At 39.8% G+C, this 16,361-nt stretch overlaps 1 protein-coding gene across 2 annotated transcripts in view; it reads right to left on the reverse strand.

Moving 5' to 3' along the window:
- Nucleotides 1-4,862: 4,862 nt before the first annotated feature.
- The window catches only part of Ddx59 (DEAD-box helicase 59), a 28,410-nt gene continuing 16,911 nt past the window's right edge, over nt 4,863-16,361 (reverse strand). For both annotated transcript variants that reach the window (XM_008830267.2, XM_008830266.3), the window contains exons 5-8: nt 12,691-12,942; nt 11,799-11,951; nt 11,070-11,198; nt 4,863-5,349 (exon numbers count right to left, since the gene is read on the reverse strand). In XM_008830267.2, the coding sequence (XP_008828489.1) occupies nt 5,086-5,349; nt 11,070-11,198; nt 11,799-11,951; nt 12,691-12,942 (798 nt within the window). In that variant the 3' untranslated portion in view covers nt 4,863-5,085. The remainder of the gene's footprint in view (nt 5,350-11,069; nt 11,199-11,798; nt 11,952-12,690; nt 12,943-16,361) is intronic.

Here is a 16,361-nt window from a genome sequence, read left to right on the forward strand (position 1 = left end):
CTGAAATCCAAATCCTGAAATACTCCATAATCTGAAACTTTTTTTCTTTTTGAGCAGGGTCTTACTAAATAGCACTAGCTGATCTGTAATTCAATATCTAGACCAGGCTGGCCGGTAACTCACAGAGATCTACCTGCATCTGCCAGGATTAAAGGTGTGTGCATCTGAAATTTTTTGTACTGACTTGATACCAAAAATGGTAAAGTCCTTATCTGACTTCATGTGATGAATCTTTGTCAAAACACAGGCACTCCAAACATGTATCAAGTGACCCTCGGTCTATGTGTGTAAGGTATACATGAAACATGAATGAATGCATTTTGATGTAAAGCCTATACTCAACATAGCTCCTTAGGTATGTGCAAATATCCCAAACCCAGAACATCCTGAAACCCTTCAGGGACACTCAAGCAGTATAAAGGCTTCAAGTGGTCAAATGCAGTGGGGCAATGGCCTTCCCTGAACCCATCATCTAGTGCCAATGAGGATCCACTCTTGGCCAATCTTGTTTCATCTGTATTTTCCACCCCATGAATTCTGAAGTTCCAGATATGGAAATGGAAATTTAAAAGTATGAGCCATAAAAATGTATGTGACTCAGAGAACCTACAAGGCAAGCCTCATTTTTCAGGTGAGCAAAGTTAAAGATTACAGCAGTAATAATTTATTCTAATTTTTAAAAATGGGTAGAGCTCTATAATTGTTTGCAAACAGTTTGACTAAGTTTATTCTTTCATGAGATATGAAGAGAAAAATAATGACAAGCTAAATTTTCGTAAAATCAAAACCCACTTTAAAAGTTGCTCTTTGTGGGGCTGGAGAGATGGCTCAGCAGTTAAGAGCACAGGCTGCTCTTGAAGAGGACCCAGGTTCGATTCCCAGCATCCATATGGTAGCTAACAACCATCTGTAACTCCAGTTCCAGGGAATTCGACACCCCCTTCTGACTTCTGCAGGCACTGTACAACATGGGTGCACTTACATACATGCAGGCAATACATACTCATATGCATAAAATATATTTAAAAACTTGTACAAATAAAAATAAATCATTTTTTAAAGTTTCAAGCACTTATGTTTTATTTGTGATTTACTCCAATAGCACCACACATGCCACATATTATAAAATAAGTCCTGGAACTGACAGATAAATAAGAGAAGTATATTTACATAAGTATCATTGGCCAGTGTTTGCACTGTGTTCCTCAGGTCTCTGGGGTAATTTTAAGTATGCCTTGGAGACTACAAAAGAGTCCTATCTGTCCAGAGTCAGTTTACTTCAAGCTGCCAGAAAAGTCACCTTGGATGACTTGCCACCTCTGGCACCATACCTATGTTAATGGAGAAAATTTTGTGTTGTTTGTGGAGACTAGAAACAGGGCACTAAGAGATGTGTTGATATGAATTCCAGAGCAGGGTACAACCTGAGCAATAGTCACCCACCAGAAGAAAACTGTAGTTTTACTAGAACATGAGTTAGTAAATGAAGCTTAGATTCATTCAAGTAAACTAAGTTGATCAGTGAGGTTACAGCTGAAATGTGTGGCAATGCTATTTTTTAATAATTTTTTATTGACTTTTTGGGTATTTCATACATAAAATCATCTTTATATCCCCTTTCTCCTTCCCCTTTGGCACCCTCCCATAGCCCCCCACCCACCACCGCCACTGGAGTTCATACATTCTGTCATTTGTATTAAGGCCTATTATGTAAAGTTAGTGTTCCCAGATGTCCCTCAGTGCAGGTTCACTCACTGGGGTTTAGTCAGCCTACCTAGAGTCTCTCCCTTCGAGATTTGCTCTTCCTCACCCATCAGTAATCAGCTGCCAATAATTCTTCAACTAAGATTGAGGCTTGCTGTTCATTTCCACAGTTCTGTGCTGGGTTTTTGTCTGCCTAAGTTTGCATGGGTCTTGTGCATGCTGACACCATTGCTGTAGGATTGTATGAAAAGGGCCCCTAGTGCCAGTAGGACTATTTCCATATGGTCATGTACCTCCTCCCTGGCTCTTACAATCTTTCCACCCCCTCTTCCACACTACAAATGGTCCTTGAGGCCTGGGTGGGTGGGCCTTAATATAGGAGACCTGTCCAAGGACCCACACTCTCTGCTAACTCTTATTCTGTGTTTTGGCCATTTGTGGCCTTTGGTGTTCCTGGCCCTCTGTTGCATGAGGGAGCTTCATTGATGAGAACTGAAAGATGCATTAGTGTTCTCTCCATCCCTTGTTCTATGTTCTATAAGTCTTAGGTGTAGAGGTTATATCCTAAATGTGCCACTTAGGCTTGGGCAATTCACAGAGAATCTCTTGTGTGTGACCAGTGGTGTAACTGTAATTATCTCTATCTGTTGAAAAAGAAGCTACTTTGATGGGTGGTGACTGGGAAACCTGTCTGTACATTTAAGGATTCATATTTTGCACATAGTAAGAAATTACATTTGTCTAGGAATATGAGGGCCTTGGGGTTTTCTCTAAGATCTATGATCTCTCGAGCTATGTGTATTTGGCTAGGTTTCCAGTACCAGACATGCATTTCCTCATGAGTGGGCTTTTAAGTACAATTAGGTAGCTGTTGATTGCCCCCAAGATAAAAGAGTCACTACCTCCCAAAAAGTACCCCTAAGATAAAAGTGAACCATCCCTGCATCTCTGAAATAAAGCCTACTTGATCATGGTGAATGTTCTTTTTGATGTACGTCTGTATGCAGTTTGCAAGTATTTTGTTGAGAATTTTTGCATCTATGTTCATTAAGGATATGGGTCTATAGTTTCCTTTTTTGGTTGTGTCTTTACCTGGTTTTGGTATTAGAGTGATGCTGGGTTTGTAGAAGGAATTTTGGAGTTCTCCTTCCATTTCTCTTTTTGAGTAATTTAAATAGTATTGGTTGGAGGTCTTCTTTAAATGTCTGGTAGAATTCTGTAAATCCATCTGGGCATGGGCTTTAGTCAGGAGGTTCTGTATTACTGCTTCGATTTCCTTGTTATGTGGCAATGTTTTTTGTAAGACATTATGAAATTAGGTGTGGTGGCACATGCCTTTAATCCCAGGACTCAGGAGGCTTCTGAGGCAGGCGGATCAGTTCCAGGCCAGCTGGGGCTACAGGGAGACCTTGTCTCAAAAAGACCAAAAAGACTTAAAAAAAAAAAAATGTTATGAAACCATAAACACCCAAAGAATTCCTTGACTTATAAAAAGTTTCTGATTTATAAAATGTGCTTGGTATTAGAATTGCTAAATGACACTAAAATTATCTTATAAAATTGTCATTGAGTAATTCAGATTCTAAAATTTTAAAAATATCTGTCCCACCCCTCCCTAGATACTGATGGGTTCTGGGAGAGGGGCAGTCATTGTGTTCACCTATATGCCCACTGATGAGCCCACCAAGCTCCAATGGAGAGCTTCAAACCCATGGCCACACAGACAGCCCTGCTTAAACTCACTAGGTCACAAAGCAAAATTAAGACATGAATGCTGGAAAGGGACTTTTAGAGAGGATTGATGGGTGGGAGAGAGATCAGAGGGTGGAGATGAGAAGAACCTACTTAAGAAAAGCTAGGTGTGATGGTACATGCTGTCATCCCAAAGTTGTGAAGGTGGCAACAGGTCTCAGGGATCCCTGGCCAGCCAGGCTAGCCTCCTCATCAAGCTCCAGGCCAATGAGAGACTCTGTCTTAAAAGACAAAGTAAACAGATCATGAACACCTGAGATTGTCTTCTGACCTTTACACAGACACACACAGAGACAAACACACATACAGGCACTTACATATACAACAGACACACAGAGAGATATACACACATACACAAAAGTCTGAGTAATATACTGCCTAAACAGGGACTCTTGTTTGTGAAGGCTCCCCTTGCTCAGGGATGATGCCTTAGCTTCAAAGCTTAAGTATCAATATTTTTGTGACATACTATTACATTTCCGAAGCAAATGCTATCAGTTTGTTTTTCTTTTGGTAGGGTAGTGGTGGAGGGGTAGAGATGCTGTCAGTTTTTAATGAAAATATAAAGTATTAAAGTAAGTATAGATGTATGAAAGTCAATGTCTAGCTTCTCTTCTAATCACTGTTGACTGAATTAGCAATGCAATATCAACAGAAAACTATAAGCAAAACATTAATATGACATTAGTTTGATAACCCAAAGTAAGTTTTATTTTAAAAATTGCTAACCCAGCTGAAAACAAGTGAGAACAAAACCAGACATTTCATATATCTTTAATTACTTCTGACCCCTTTTCACAGTGTCAGTCTCTTACTTTCTTCCTAATCCATTAGACAATAATTCAAGTACCAGAGTGCTGTGGGGATGAACCAAGAGCCACTGTTCTGGGTGAGACCTCTTGCTGTGGAGAGTTCTGGCTCTGACAACAGCTCTTGAACTGTTTATTTAAGAAATGGAAAACAGGGGCTGGAGAGATGGCTCAGCGGTTAAGAACACTGGCTGTTCTTGCAGAAGACCCAGGTTCGAATCCCAGCACCCATATGGCAGCTAACAACTGTCCATAACTCCAGTTCCAGGGGATCCGACAGCTTTTTCTGTCCTCTGCGGGTATTGCATGACATGGGTGCACTTACCTACATGCAGGCAATATACGCATACACATAAAATAAATTAAAAAAAAAAAAAGAAAAGAAAAACAAGGGCTGGAGAGATGGCTTAGCAGTTGGTGCTTGCTATTCTTGCAGAAGGCCTGAGTTCAGTTCCCAACACATTGGGCAGCTCAACTGCCTGTAAGGATATGATGCATCTTGGCCTTCCCAGGCATTGCATTCAATGTACAGACCCCACACTGACACAGACACACACACAAAATTAAAAGTAAGAATCTTTTGAAAAGTAAACTATCCAGAGGAGAAAATTGTATTTTATTTAGCAATTCATTTTTATTGTTTTTAATTTATGAGAATCATGAAGGAAAATAAGTCAATTATTGCTGTATAAAGTTTACTAGATTTAAAAAAGTCTTAGAGAGTCTTCTGTCTAGTGTACATTCTCATTCATTCCATCATTCAGTAATAAGTTAAATTTTGTTGATAATACATAAAACCTTATGAAAGTGGCATACCAGATCATTTTTGAGAACTACTTCTATCGTGTTTCCTAATAATGTCCATGAGGTTAGCTCCCGTGACCAGGCTGCCCTGTGTCTGTCTGTCTTTCTGCTGCTCCTTTCTCTTCTGCTCATGAAGGTAAGGGGAGTTTAAAAGCTGTGGGGGGAGAATGGATCCTGTGGGCTTCACCCTTTTGGCAACATCCCAGAAGAGCCTTTTTGAGTTGTTATTGATGAAAGTAATTGCAGTTCCATTTTGACCGAGCCTCCCCACTCTGCCAACCTGAAAGGAAATGCAAAGGAAATTTTCAAGGTGCCCTTAGAAAATCTTAAAGCCTCCTCAAGGAAAATGGAGACTTATAGATTCACATGTGTTCAGAGAAGGTTTCTCTTTGTCTGTGTGTGTTTGTGTGTGTGTGTGTGTGTGTGTGTGTGTGTGTGTATTGAACCCAAGGCCTTGAGGTTGGGTTAAGCATAAGCATAAGCACTACCACTGAGCAACACTCCTGATGGCATTCTCTGAACTGTGTATAATATATTTGTGTGTTCTGGATAGCTTTAGTTGTCAACTTGACACACTTGGGTAGAGGGAGCTTCAGTTGGGGAATTTCTCCATTGGAGTGGCCTGTGGCCATACCTATTTTCTTCTTCTTCTTCTTCTTCTTTTTTTTTTGGTCTTTTTGAGACAGGGTCTCCTTGTAGCCCCAGCTGTCCTGGAACTCATTATGTAGACCAGGCTGGCCTTGAACTGACAGAGATCCGCCTGCCTCTGCCTCCCGAGTGCTGGGATTAAAGGCATACGCCACCACACCCAGCATACCTATTTTCTTGGTTTTTGAGTGATGTGGGAGGGCCCAGTCTACTGTGGATGGTGCCACCCCTGGGCAGGTTGTTCTGTATTGTGTAAGAAAGCAGGCCAGGGGAGCAAGGCAGTAAGCAGTAATTCTCCATGGCCTGTGCTCCAGCTCTTGCCTCCAGGTTCCTGTCCTGACTTCCTCAGTGATGAACTGTGACTTGGGAGATATGAGCCAAATAAACCCTTTCCTCCCCAAGTTGTTATTGGTCAGAGTGTTTTGTCATAGCAATTGAGAAACAAACTAGAACATTGTGAAATCAATTTAATGGACTGACACCAACACATTTTGTTTTTTACTATCTTTTTAATGAAAGTTTAAACCAAATAAAAAACAAGAGAGCAGCCACATATAATAAAGGGGAGCAGTGCTCATGAGAACTGTTTCTCAGTCATGCTGTGTGTGGTGATAGGGAGAGGAACATGGCAAATATGTTCCTCACTGTGGGTGGGCTAAAGTCAAAAAGCTTGACATTTCTTGTAGTAACAAGAGCACTGTCTGTTCTATGTACCTTGAAATGTTAGACTTAAGCAATTTAATTTTTGCAGAGTTTTCATTTTGACAAAATTAAATGGACACAAATTTGTGACTGAAATACTGAAATCCATAGAAAGACACTAAATCTGCATGGCTGTAAATGCACAATGAAAACATACTGAGAAAGTCTTTGGAAGAGGAGAAACTGTCACGGTCAACTTCTGCTCACTGACAACTGCAAAACTTGAAGTCTACATTTAGAAATATGTGAGGAACTGATGGTTCCTACCAATAGGGCCTTTGTAAGAAGAAACCTCTTAAACAGTGGAAAGAGAGCTGAAGCCGTTGAGAGCACTGGCTGCTTTTGCAGAGGACCCAGGTTTGGTTCCCAGCACCCACATGGCAGCTAACAACCATGCATAACTCCAGTTCCAGGAGATCTGATGTCCTCTCTTCTGACCTCTGCCTGCATTGCATAACATGGGTGCACTTACACACATGCAAATAAAATAAACACTCATACACATAAAATAAAAATAATAAAATATTTTTTGAAAGTGGAAAGAACTAAAGGCTTTTAGGGAATGAGATTGGGGAAAAAGTGAGGGAGCAGAGCCAGGTGTGGTGGCACACGCCTTTAATCCCAGCGCTTGGGAGGCAGAGGCAGGCAGATCTCTGTGAGTTCAAGGCTAGCCTGGTCTATGTAGTGAGTTCCAGGACAGCTGGGGCTACAGAGAGACCCTGTCTCAAAAAGACCAAAAAAAAAGTGAGGGAGCAAACACTAGTTCAGTACCAGCTTTTAGTTTTATCTTATTTAATTAATATATTACTGGATTGTTCCAATAAAAATAAAAATTGCTGCAACCCACAAAAGAGAAATGATTTGCAAATGGATATATTTGATGAAAGTCTTCCATAATATACAGAAAAATACTTAAAGCTTAATAATAAAGACAATCTAATTTAAAAACTGGGCAAAGAATCCTAACATTCTCCAAATAAGATATACAAATAGCCAGGAAGTACATGAAAGGATGTTCCTGTAACAGCACTAGCCATTAAGGAAATGCAAATCAAAGCCATAACAAATTGCTATTTTATACCTATTAGGATGGCTATAATCAAGAAGACAGGCTAGGGATGTAGCTCAGCTGGTAAAGTGCTTGCCTAGCATGCACGAGGCCCTTGGTTCCATCCCCAGCACCACATAAGCCAGGCATGGTGGTGTATGCCTGTAATTTCAGCACTTGGGAGGGGTGATGGCAGGAGAATCAGAAGTTTGAAGTTATCCTTGGCTACATAGTGAGATCAAGTTCAGCCTGGAATATGTAACACCTTGAGTTCAAAAGCAGTCAGTCAGTCAGCCAATCAACCAATCAATCAAATAATCAATCAAAGAATAATGAATGTTGGAAGATGTGGAGAAATTAGAAATCTTATATGCTGCTAAAGGGAATGTAAAAATAGTGAAGTCACTTTGGAAACAGTTTGGCAGGTCCTGAAAATGTTAAACACAGAATTACCATGTGATTGGGCCATTATGATCCTAGGTACTAGCCAACAGGAATAAAAGTGAGTGGACTCAAGAACCTGTCTGTACACAAACATTTCCAGCAGCACCACTGATATTAATTGTAAGCAAAAAGTTGAAACAATCTAAATGTATAGTAACTAGTGAATGGGTCCACAAAGATGGAAAATTCATACAAGGGAATATTTTTGGCAATAAAAACTGATGTGCTGATACAGGCTATAAAATGGGTGAATGTTTGAAAACATCATGCTAAGTGAGAAAAGCAAGTTATAGGAGACCATATGTGCTACGATACCTTTTACATGAATTGACCAGAAGAGACAAATTTACAGAGGCAGAAAATAGAGGGCAGAGTGGTTAGTCAGGGATGACGAATGTGTGTTTATGTGATCTGGAATGGGGAATGACTGCTGATGGTATGGGGCATCTTTTTAGGCTGATAAAAATTTTCTAAAATTGACTGTTGAACTATATGAATATACTGAAAACATTTAGCTTTTTCGTTCAGTTTAAATGTTTGAGCTGTATAGCATCTGACTTGTACCTATTGAGATAATTTACAGTGAGATGGAAAGTGGTAGCAGGGACTGGGGTATACACATCTGTAATCCCAACTACTTGGGAGGCTAAGGCAAAAGGATGAAAAGTTTGACCTTAGTCTGATAATTTGTCAAGACCCTGTCTCAAAATTTTTTTTAAAAAGGGATGGTGATACGGTTCAGTGGTTGAGTGCTTGTCCAGCTTACACAAGGCCCTGGGTTTAATATTCAGAATAAAACGAAAAACAACCTCCAATATTCTCCAACTTCTAAGACCGTAGATGCTATCTAGTATCAGATTACTTTTCTCAGAAGCTTTCTACCCTCAAAAACAAAAATCAAGAGAAATCAGCTGGTGCTGACTGCAAAGCTTCATCTCCACTGGCTAGCTTTCATAGTGCCGAAAGGTGCTCTGCATGCTACCAGAAGAGAAAGTAATTATCAACCTTGCCCAACTGTGAACCTGATGAGCTACTACAACAGGCATGGCAAGATATGCACACTAGTGCAAGAGTGACACAATTATTATGGGAATAATCAACCATTTTCTGATTGGATTTAAGGTTGGCTTCACAAGATGGAGCGGAACCTGTGGCTAGACAGGTCACAGGCCATAGAGGAGAACCTACTGTTATTCTGCTAAATGACACAGTTCCTAATAACTTATTTTTAGCCCCATAAATGAATGCATCTCCTAATTCTCACCAGAGAAGCTTCTTCTTGCAGCAAATGACAAATAACACAGACCTACAACTGGTCAAGGTGCAAAGAATAAGAGACTGCAGAGTGCTGAGCTCTGAATGGGACACTTATATTACACCTTTCCTCCCAAGGTTTAGGAATGGAGGTAGAGAGGTGGGCAAGAGTAAGGTAAGGAACTACATGGCAACTGATGGTTGCTGGAAAAGAGTCAATTTTCTTTAAGAGTGTAATGCAGGGTAGGTTGACCAGGCTCTAGACCCACACCAAAGAGTATTTGGGGACACAAATTAGACTTGATAGGCCTTTAAAAATAGTAGAGGAGATGAAATTGAGTGTATGTGTGTGAAGTACTGAAACAAGCAAAGATACAAATACAGAAGTAGAAAAGCAGGCAGATGTAGAGTCATTCTAAACACAGTGAAGAAACCTTACAAATTCAGCAACCTGAGGCTGTCACTGTACTGCAGCACGTGAGTTCTGAGAGCCATGGAGTTGGCCTTGAGAGCACGAAAAGGTTAAATCATTAGAATCAGCATATTCTAAGAGGCAAAGAGGCTTCTTGATGCTGTAACATTTTAGAAAGATTTCTATCCAAAATTATGAAAAATTTTAAAAGATTTATTATTTTTAATGTGTATATGCATGTGTGCATGCGAGGGCAAGTGCCTATGGAGGCCAGACATGTCAGAACTCCCTAGAGTTGGAGTTACAGGTAGCTATGAGCCACCTGATGTGGGTGCTGGGAACCAAACTCAGGTCCTCTGCAACAACAGTATATATTCTTAACCACTAAGCCATTTCACCAGCCCACAAATTCTAAAATATTTGAAAGAAAACAGACCAGTTATTTCAACAATTAACTACTGTGGAATATTCAATTTCCTGATGTTCAGATAAATGAAGTGGGAGACAGAGAGAGAGAGAGAGAGAGAGAGAGAGAGAGAGAGAGAGAAGAGAGAGAGAGAGAGAGAGAGAGAAAGGGTAGAGACAGACAGAGAAAGTGGAGAAAGACAGAGGTAGAGAGGTAGAGAGAGACACGGAGAATCATTACATTAAAGGAAAACTAAAAGCGGCAATGCATTACAGACATTAAAAACATTTCAGTGGTAACTTAAGTCACTGTGGCATTCAGAGGTGACTCCAAGAGCATCAGAGAAAGGCTTCACTTGGAGGGTTTGTAAGCGATGCCAGGGAAGGAAGACAGGTAGCAGTCAGTGAGATAAGGCATCACTAAGCGAAGGCTCTATTTCTGCCAGAAAGAGAGGCTATTGTTACTTTTGGCAGCAAAGGAAAGGATGAAACTTTAAAAGGTGAAAAGACTAGAACAAATAAGGACATGAAGAGATGAAGACAAGAATCCTAAAAAACAAACATTTAAAGGATCAATTTTATTTTGGCCAGATATAGCAACTTAAAACAATCTTTTAAAACAGAGCTTTCTTTTCTGATGATAAAAGCCACTAATAGACTTACTAAAGGAAAAAAGGAAAATGAAGCGAAAATAAACCAAAAATTTGGTGTAAGTGTACCTGAGTCACGCAATGCCTACAGACGTCAGAGGAGGGCATTGGATACCCTGGAACTGGAGTTGCAGATGGCTGTTAGCCACCATGTAGGTGCAGGTCCTCTGAACCGAGGTCCTCTGCAAGAGCAGTCAGTGCTCTTAAGCACTAAGCCATCTTCCCAGGCCCTCACTTCCCATTTTTAACACACATAGTTTAGGTATACATACAGCTTTTAAAAACAAAATTTAGTTTCCATACACATAAAAGACCAAGACCAAAATTATGTAGTTGTATGTCCTGCTTTTTTTTTTTTTTTTGACTTTGCCTCACCCTGATTGCCTTATGCAATCAAACTCCTGAGCAAGCCGGCAGTGTAGGCAAAAACTCCTTACCTGATGCACATACTCATCCATGCTTGAAGGCATGTCGAAATTCACAACCAGTTTGACACTGACCAAGTCTAGGCCTCGTCCCAGGACCCCCGTGCTCACCACGACCTCATAGTCTCCTTCCAGTAGTCCCTTTCCAAAAGAGCAAAAAAGGCCAATATTCATGCTGGGCAACGTGATGCCCATCTTTAATCCCAGCATCAGAGAAGCAGAGGCAAATGGTTCTCTGTGAGTTCAAAGCCAGGCTGGTCTACAAAGAGAGTTCTAGGCTAGATAGAGAAACCTGTCTAAAAAATTCATTATTCAGAATTTATATAATTCTGATTTTAACACTTAACCTCAATATTTTTGTTACAATACCTTTTCAATAAATAAAAGTCTTACACTTGAAAAATATATGTAACTTAAATTTTTGCCAACCTCCACAGAATTTGTCTTATTAATTTACTCAGGCAAACCTCTTTCAAAGATGAGTTATTGCTCTGTGCCAAACTAAACCAACCTGGTTTCAGAAAAGGTAGATTCTGAATCAGTTATACATTTAGCATATAATCTCTAGGCTTACTGATCCCCAAACCCAGAGGTCTGAGCAAAAATAACAAACTTCATGGTCACAACTTGCCTGATGTGCTCAGTCACTGAGGTCTGCTCTAGAAACTGGCTGATAACAGCACAGCTCTTGGATATGAAGAACAGATTTATGAGAAAGCACAGGGAATGCTGAGTACAAACCTTCAGTATGTTTCTTCTTTCCACTTGGGACTTCTCGGAGTGGATGGATGTGCTTTTCAGCCCTGTGATTTTTTGAACAGCATCGCTTAACAGATCTGCACCCAGTTTGCAGTCCACAAACACTAGCACAGGAGGCCTGAAGAGCTTCTTATCCTGAGAAAACAGGAACACACATAAAATTACTCAGAACAGAACTTACTTTTCTACAAGTATTAGCACAAGCTAATTACTGAGAAGTTTACAAATACTGCTAAGGGAGAAAGAAAAAAGGCACATCCTGCTAAAACTAACGTTCTCATTTAAGTATGCACAAACAGAAGCCAGTCAACTGCTCTTTACTCTTTTCCATTATTAATATTACAAATATATTTTAAAAATTAAGTGCAGTTACATAGTTCTAAATCCTGCCCATGAGTCAATAAGCTACATTTAATTTAATACTATACTTGTAAATAGAACTTACCTGTTCTAACAAATTTGTTTAAATCAGAATAGAATAGGCAAGAAATACTTTGATCATATATATAATTTTTGAAAATAAAAGTACTTTTGAGGAAGTGTGTGTGTGTATGTGTATGCTTGAGACATGGTCTCACTCTGTAGCTCAGGCTGGCCTGAGCACAACATGCAGCCTAGGCTAGTCTCAAGGCTATCCTCTGCCCCAACCTTCCAGATGTTAAGATCACACAGGTATAAGTCACTATGCCTGATTCATGAAGAATAACCAAGAAATTTAAATATCTTTGTATAATAAGGTCATAAAAGAAAATTAGACTCTGAGCCAGGAGTGGTGGAACAGGCATCTATAACCCAAGCACTACACAGGCTGAGATAAGAGATGTGCCATGACCCTGGGCTATGCAGCAATAGAGAAGCTCCTCTCATTACTCACATTTAAGATTTCAAATAACTTTTTCTTTTTGGCTGGGTCTTCTACCCACAGGACAATCTGCCGCACGCTGGCGCAGGGCAGGTTCTTCTCCCCAGTGGTGATCCTCACAGGGTCATGCAGAAGCTGGCCTGCTAACTGTTCTATGCCACCTGGAATCGTGGCAGAAACCAAGATGGTCTGACAATCATCAGAAATGTTTTCCAAAATGTCAAGCACTTGCTGCTGAAAGCCCATCTTTAACATGGTATCAGCCTATAAAATAAAAGCATTTTAAAGTCAGTCTTAACTTGACATTAAAATCAGAACCACTCAAGATAGGGCTGAATAATTACAAACATAAAAAATTAAAAACAGTATATTTTAAAATGAAACAGAGATCTTTTTTTAAAGGTTAAAAACTAATTCAATTTTATGTCTTACAGGGCTTATACTGAGTTCAATATTGTATAACTGTATTAGTTCAACAGCGAACCTAAAAATTTCATAGTCACTTTTGAAAGAGATGTATCTTTGCTCTGGAAACTGTTATTGAGTATGTTAAAGCTGTAATGAAATGCTTATTCTAAAAAAATTTTAATATTAAAAAAAAAATTAAAAACAGAAAAGTGTATTACAATGTCAAAAGACAAAAGCCCAGCAGGGAAATTGTTATGTAAAATTAGATTATGGTATAATTAGTAGCTACAAAAATTACACATCCTAAATATCCATCAATAAGTCACTTGATAAATTATGGCAAGTCTGTGTAACGTAACTATGCTATTATGAAGAATGATCAGAAAGTCCAACAAATTGGGTAGTAAGTGAATGCCAGGGGAGAAAGCACAGGGCGCCGCATAACATAATACTCTTTAGGTTGTAAAATATTACAGGTGTATACAGTCAAGAAACTTAATTGAAGTTGTGTGTGGTGGTACACACTGATCCCAGCACTCAGGAGGCTAAGGCAGCAGTATTGAGAGTTGAAGGGTAGCCTGGAATATTTAGTGAAACCCTGAAAAGACTAAGTTGCTACCAACGGGGAGAAGCCTGGAGAGCTGTTTGTTTTTTTGGGGGAGGACCCAGGGATATTTTGCTTTTTCTTTTTTTTTCAATGCCGAGGACTAAATCCAGGTCTCCAAACATGGTAGGTAAGTGTCCCACCATTCAGGTACATCTACAAGCCCTGAATTTTCAAGAGGGTCTTGATATGTAGGCTGAGCTGGTCTTGAATTCGGGATCTTCTGGCCTTAGCTTCCCAAGTGCTGAATCTACAGGCACATACCACCTTGGCTGGTAGACCTCACTTTTTGTTTTTCAAAGTTTTATTTCCTTTTAGCCATGGACATATCCTATATAATAAAATTATTTTAAATTAAAATTTTTAATGTTGGGAATGTCTGTGGTTTAAATGCTGGCTATGGTGTGAATGTTGGTATTTCTCTAAAATTCATGTTGAAATCATACCACTAACATGAGGTTATAAGGTAGAGACTTTGGAAGATGACTATGTCACAGGGCACCACCTCATGAAGGGGACTAGTGCCCTATATAAGGGGTTGAAGGAAGCTGCTCTCCCCTTCTGCTGTATGAGAACCCAGCAAGGGGGCACCACTTTTGAAAACAGCCCTCATCAGACACAGAATCTGCTAGCATCTTGATGTTCAATTTCCCAGTCTCCAGAACTCTGAGAAATAAACTTGTCACTTGTAAATAATGTGATCTGAAGTATTTCATTGTAACAGCAGGAATGGACAAGGGCTTTCACATCTGAAAATAATTTTTATGTGTAAGAATATTTTACCTGCATGTATGTAAGTGTACCCTCATTGTGCAATGCTTGCAGAGGCCAGAAAAAGGCATCAGATTCCCTTGAACTGGAGTTAAGGACAGTTAGTTGTTAGCCACCCTATGGGTGCTGGGAACCAAACCCAGGTTTTCTTCTTGACTGTTAAGGCAGCTCTCCAGCCCCTGAATTAAAAAAAAAAAAAAAAAAAAAAGATTTATGGACCTGGGTGCAGTGGTGCATGCCTGTAGCCCCAGCACTTGGGAGGCAGAGGCAGACGGATCTCTGTGAGTTCAAGGCCAGCCTGGCCTACAAAGAGAGTTCCAGGCCAGCCTCCACTACAGGGAGACCCTGTCTCAAAAACCAAAAAAAAAAGATTTATGTAAGGGTTAGAGAGATGGCTCAGTAGTTAAGATCACTTACTGCTCTTGCAGAGGGCCACAGTTCTGTTCCCAGCACCCATATCAGGCAGCTCACAACCACCTGTAACCTCAGCTCCAGGATATCCAACTCCCTCTTCTGGCCTCTATGGGTACCCTCACACATATGACATAATACATACAAGCACACGTGTACATCAATAAAAATAAAAAATAAATCTAAAAAAAGATTTATTTATTTTTAGTGTAAGTGTTTGCCTACTATGTGTATACACAACATGAATGTAATGCCCACAGAGGTCAGATCTACTAATTCTATCTGGAAACCCTCCTCCTTACCGCTACCCCACAGGCCTGCTCAACCCTCCCTCCATCCTGGGAACCAGTTTTCTTGCTTTCAGGTTATTCTCACATCCAGAATCAAAGTCTGATGACGACACTCTTAAAATCTAAGAGTTCCCCATGCATACAGGCTGTGTGAACTCAGAAGGCCTCTTACATATTACATAATGTTGGGAAAAATACATTAATTGTGATTATTTTAAGGTGGTAGAAATATGGCTCCTCCTCTCATTTTTCAATTTACCTTCAAGATGCATGGATTACTCATAAAATATAGTTCCTACTCAAAATGAAGAATGGGCCATGAATAGTATTGAAAGAAAAACAGAAGATAGAACATATCAGAACAGAAGTCACATAAAATGATAATTGTTTTGCTCTTGTATGTATACAACACAATATTCATGCGCTGACTCTGTATGTATGTGTGTCTGTGTGGGGCTGGGAATAGAACCCAGAACACCTTGTATGCCAAACACACATCTCCCACTGAGATATACTACAGCCCATAAGGCTTATTATTAGTATTATTATTATTAGACAAGTTGCTATGTAGCTTGGGCTGATCTGGAACTTGTAGCACTCTTCCTGTCTCAGCCTCCTAAGGACTGGGAGTATAGGTGTGTGCCACCACGCCTGGCTTACACATTTTTGAGAGTCATTATGAGCTGAGTGTGGTAGCATGCCTTTAATCCCAGCGCTCCTAAATTCTCTGTGAGTCTGTAAGATCAAGGCCAGCCCAGTATACATAGTGAGTTCCAGACCAGCTATAGCTATAGGGAGACCTTGTTTCAAAAGGACCAAAAAAAAAAAAAAAAAAAAGTAAATCTTAAAACATAAAAAATAAGCTATTTTTAATTGAAAATTATGGAGACCATTGTAGATTGCTACCTAGTTGGAAGAAATAATAGAGGACATTTGCTTAGCCCTTGCCCTGTTTTTCCCTGTGATAACATCTTCCATCACTGCAGGATACTGTCACAGCTGGGATGTTGGTTTAATCTACTGATCTTACTCTGTTTTATTTGTCCTTGTGTGCATGCATATTTGTGTTTAAATTTTGTTTTGTTTTGTTTTTTCTTTCTTCTTTGATTGATTTATTTTTTTAATGGGGCTTTTGGCTACTCTAACATTCCCCCCTCTGAAGAGGTAACCCTAAAATCTTTTAAGGATTAGTTAAAAGC

This window comes from Nannospalax galili, unplaced genomic scaffold (genome assembly GCF_000622305.1).
Source record: "Nannospalax galili isolate Female #2095 unplaced genomic scaffold, S.galili_v1.0 scaffold113, whole genome shotgun sequence".
In the NCBI taxonomy this organism is placed as follows: Eukaryota; Metazoa; Chordata; class Mammalia; order Rodentia; family Spalacidae; genus Nannospalax; species Nannospalax galili.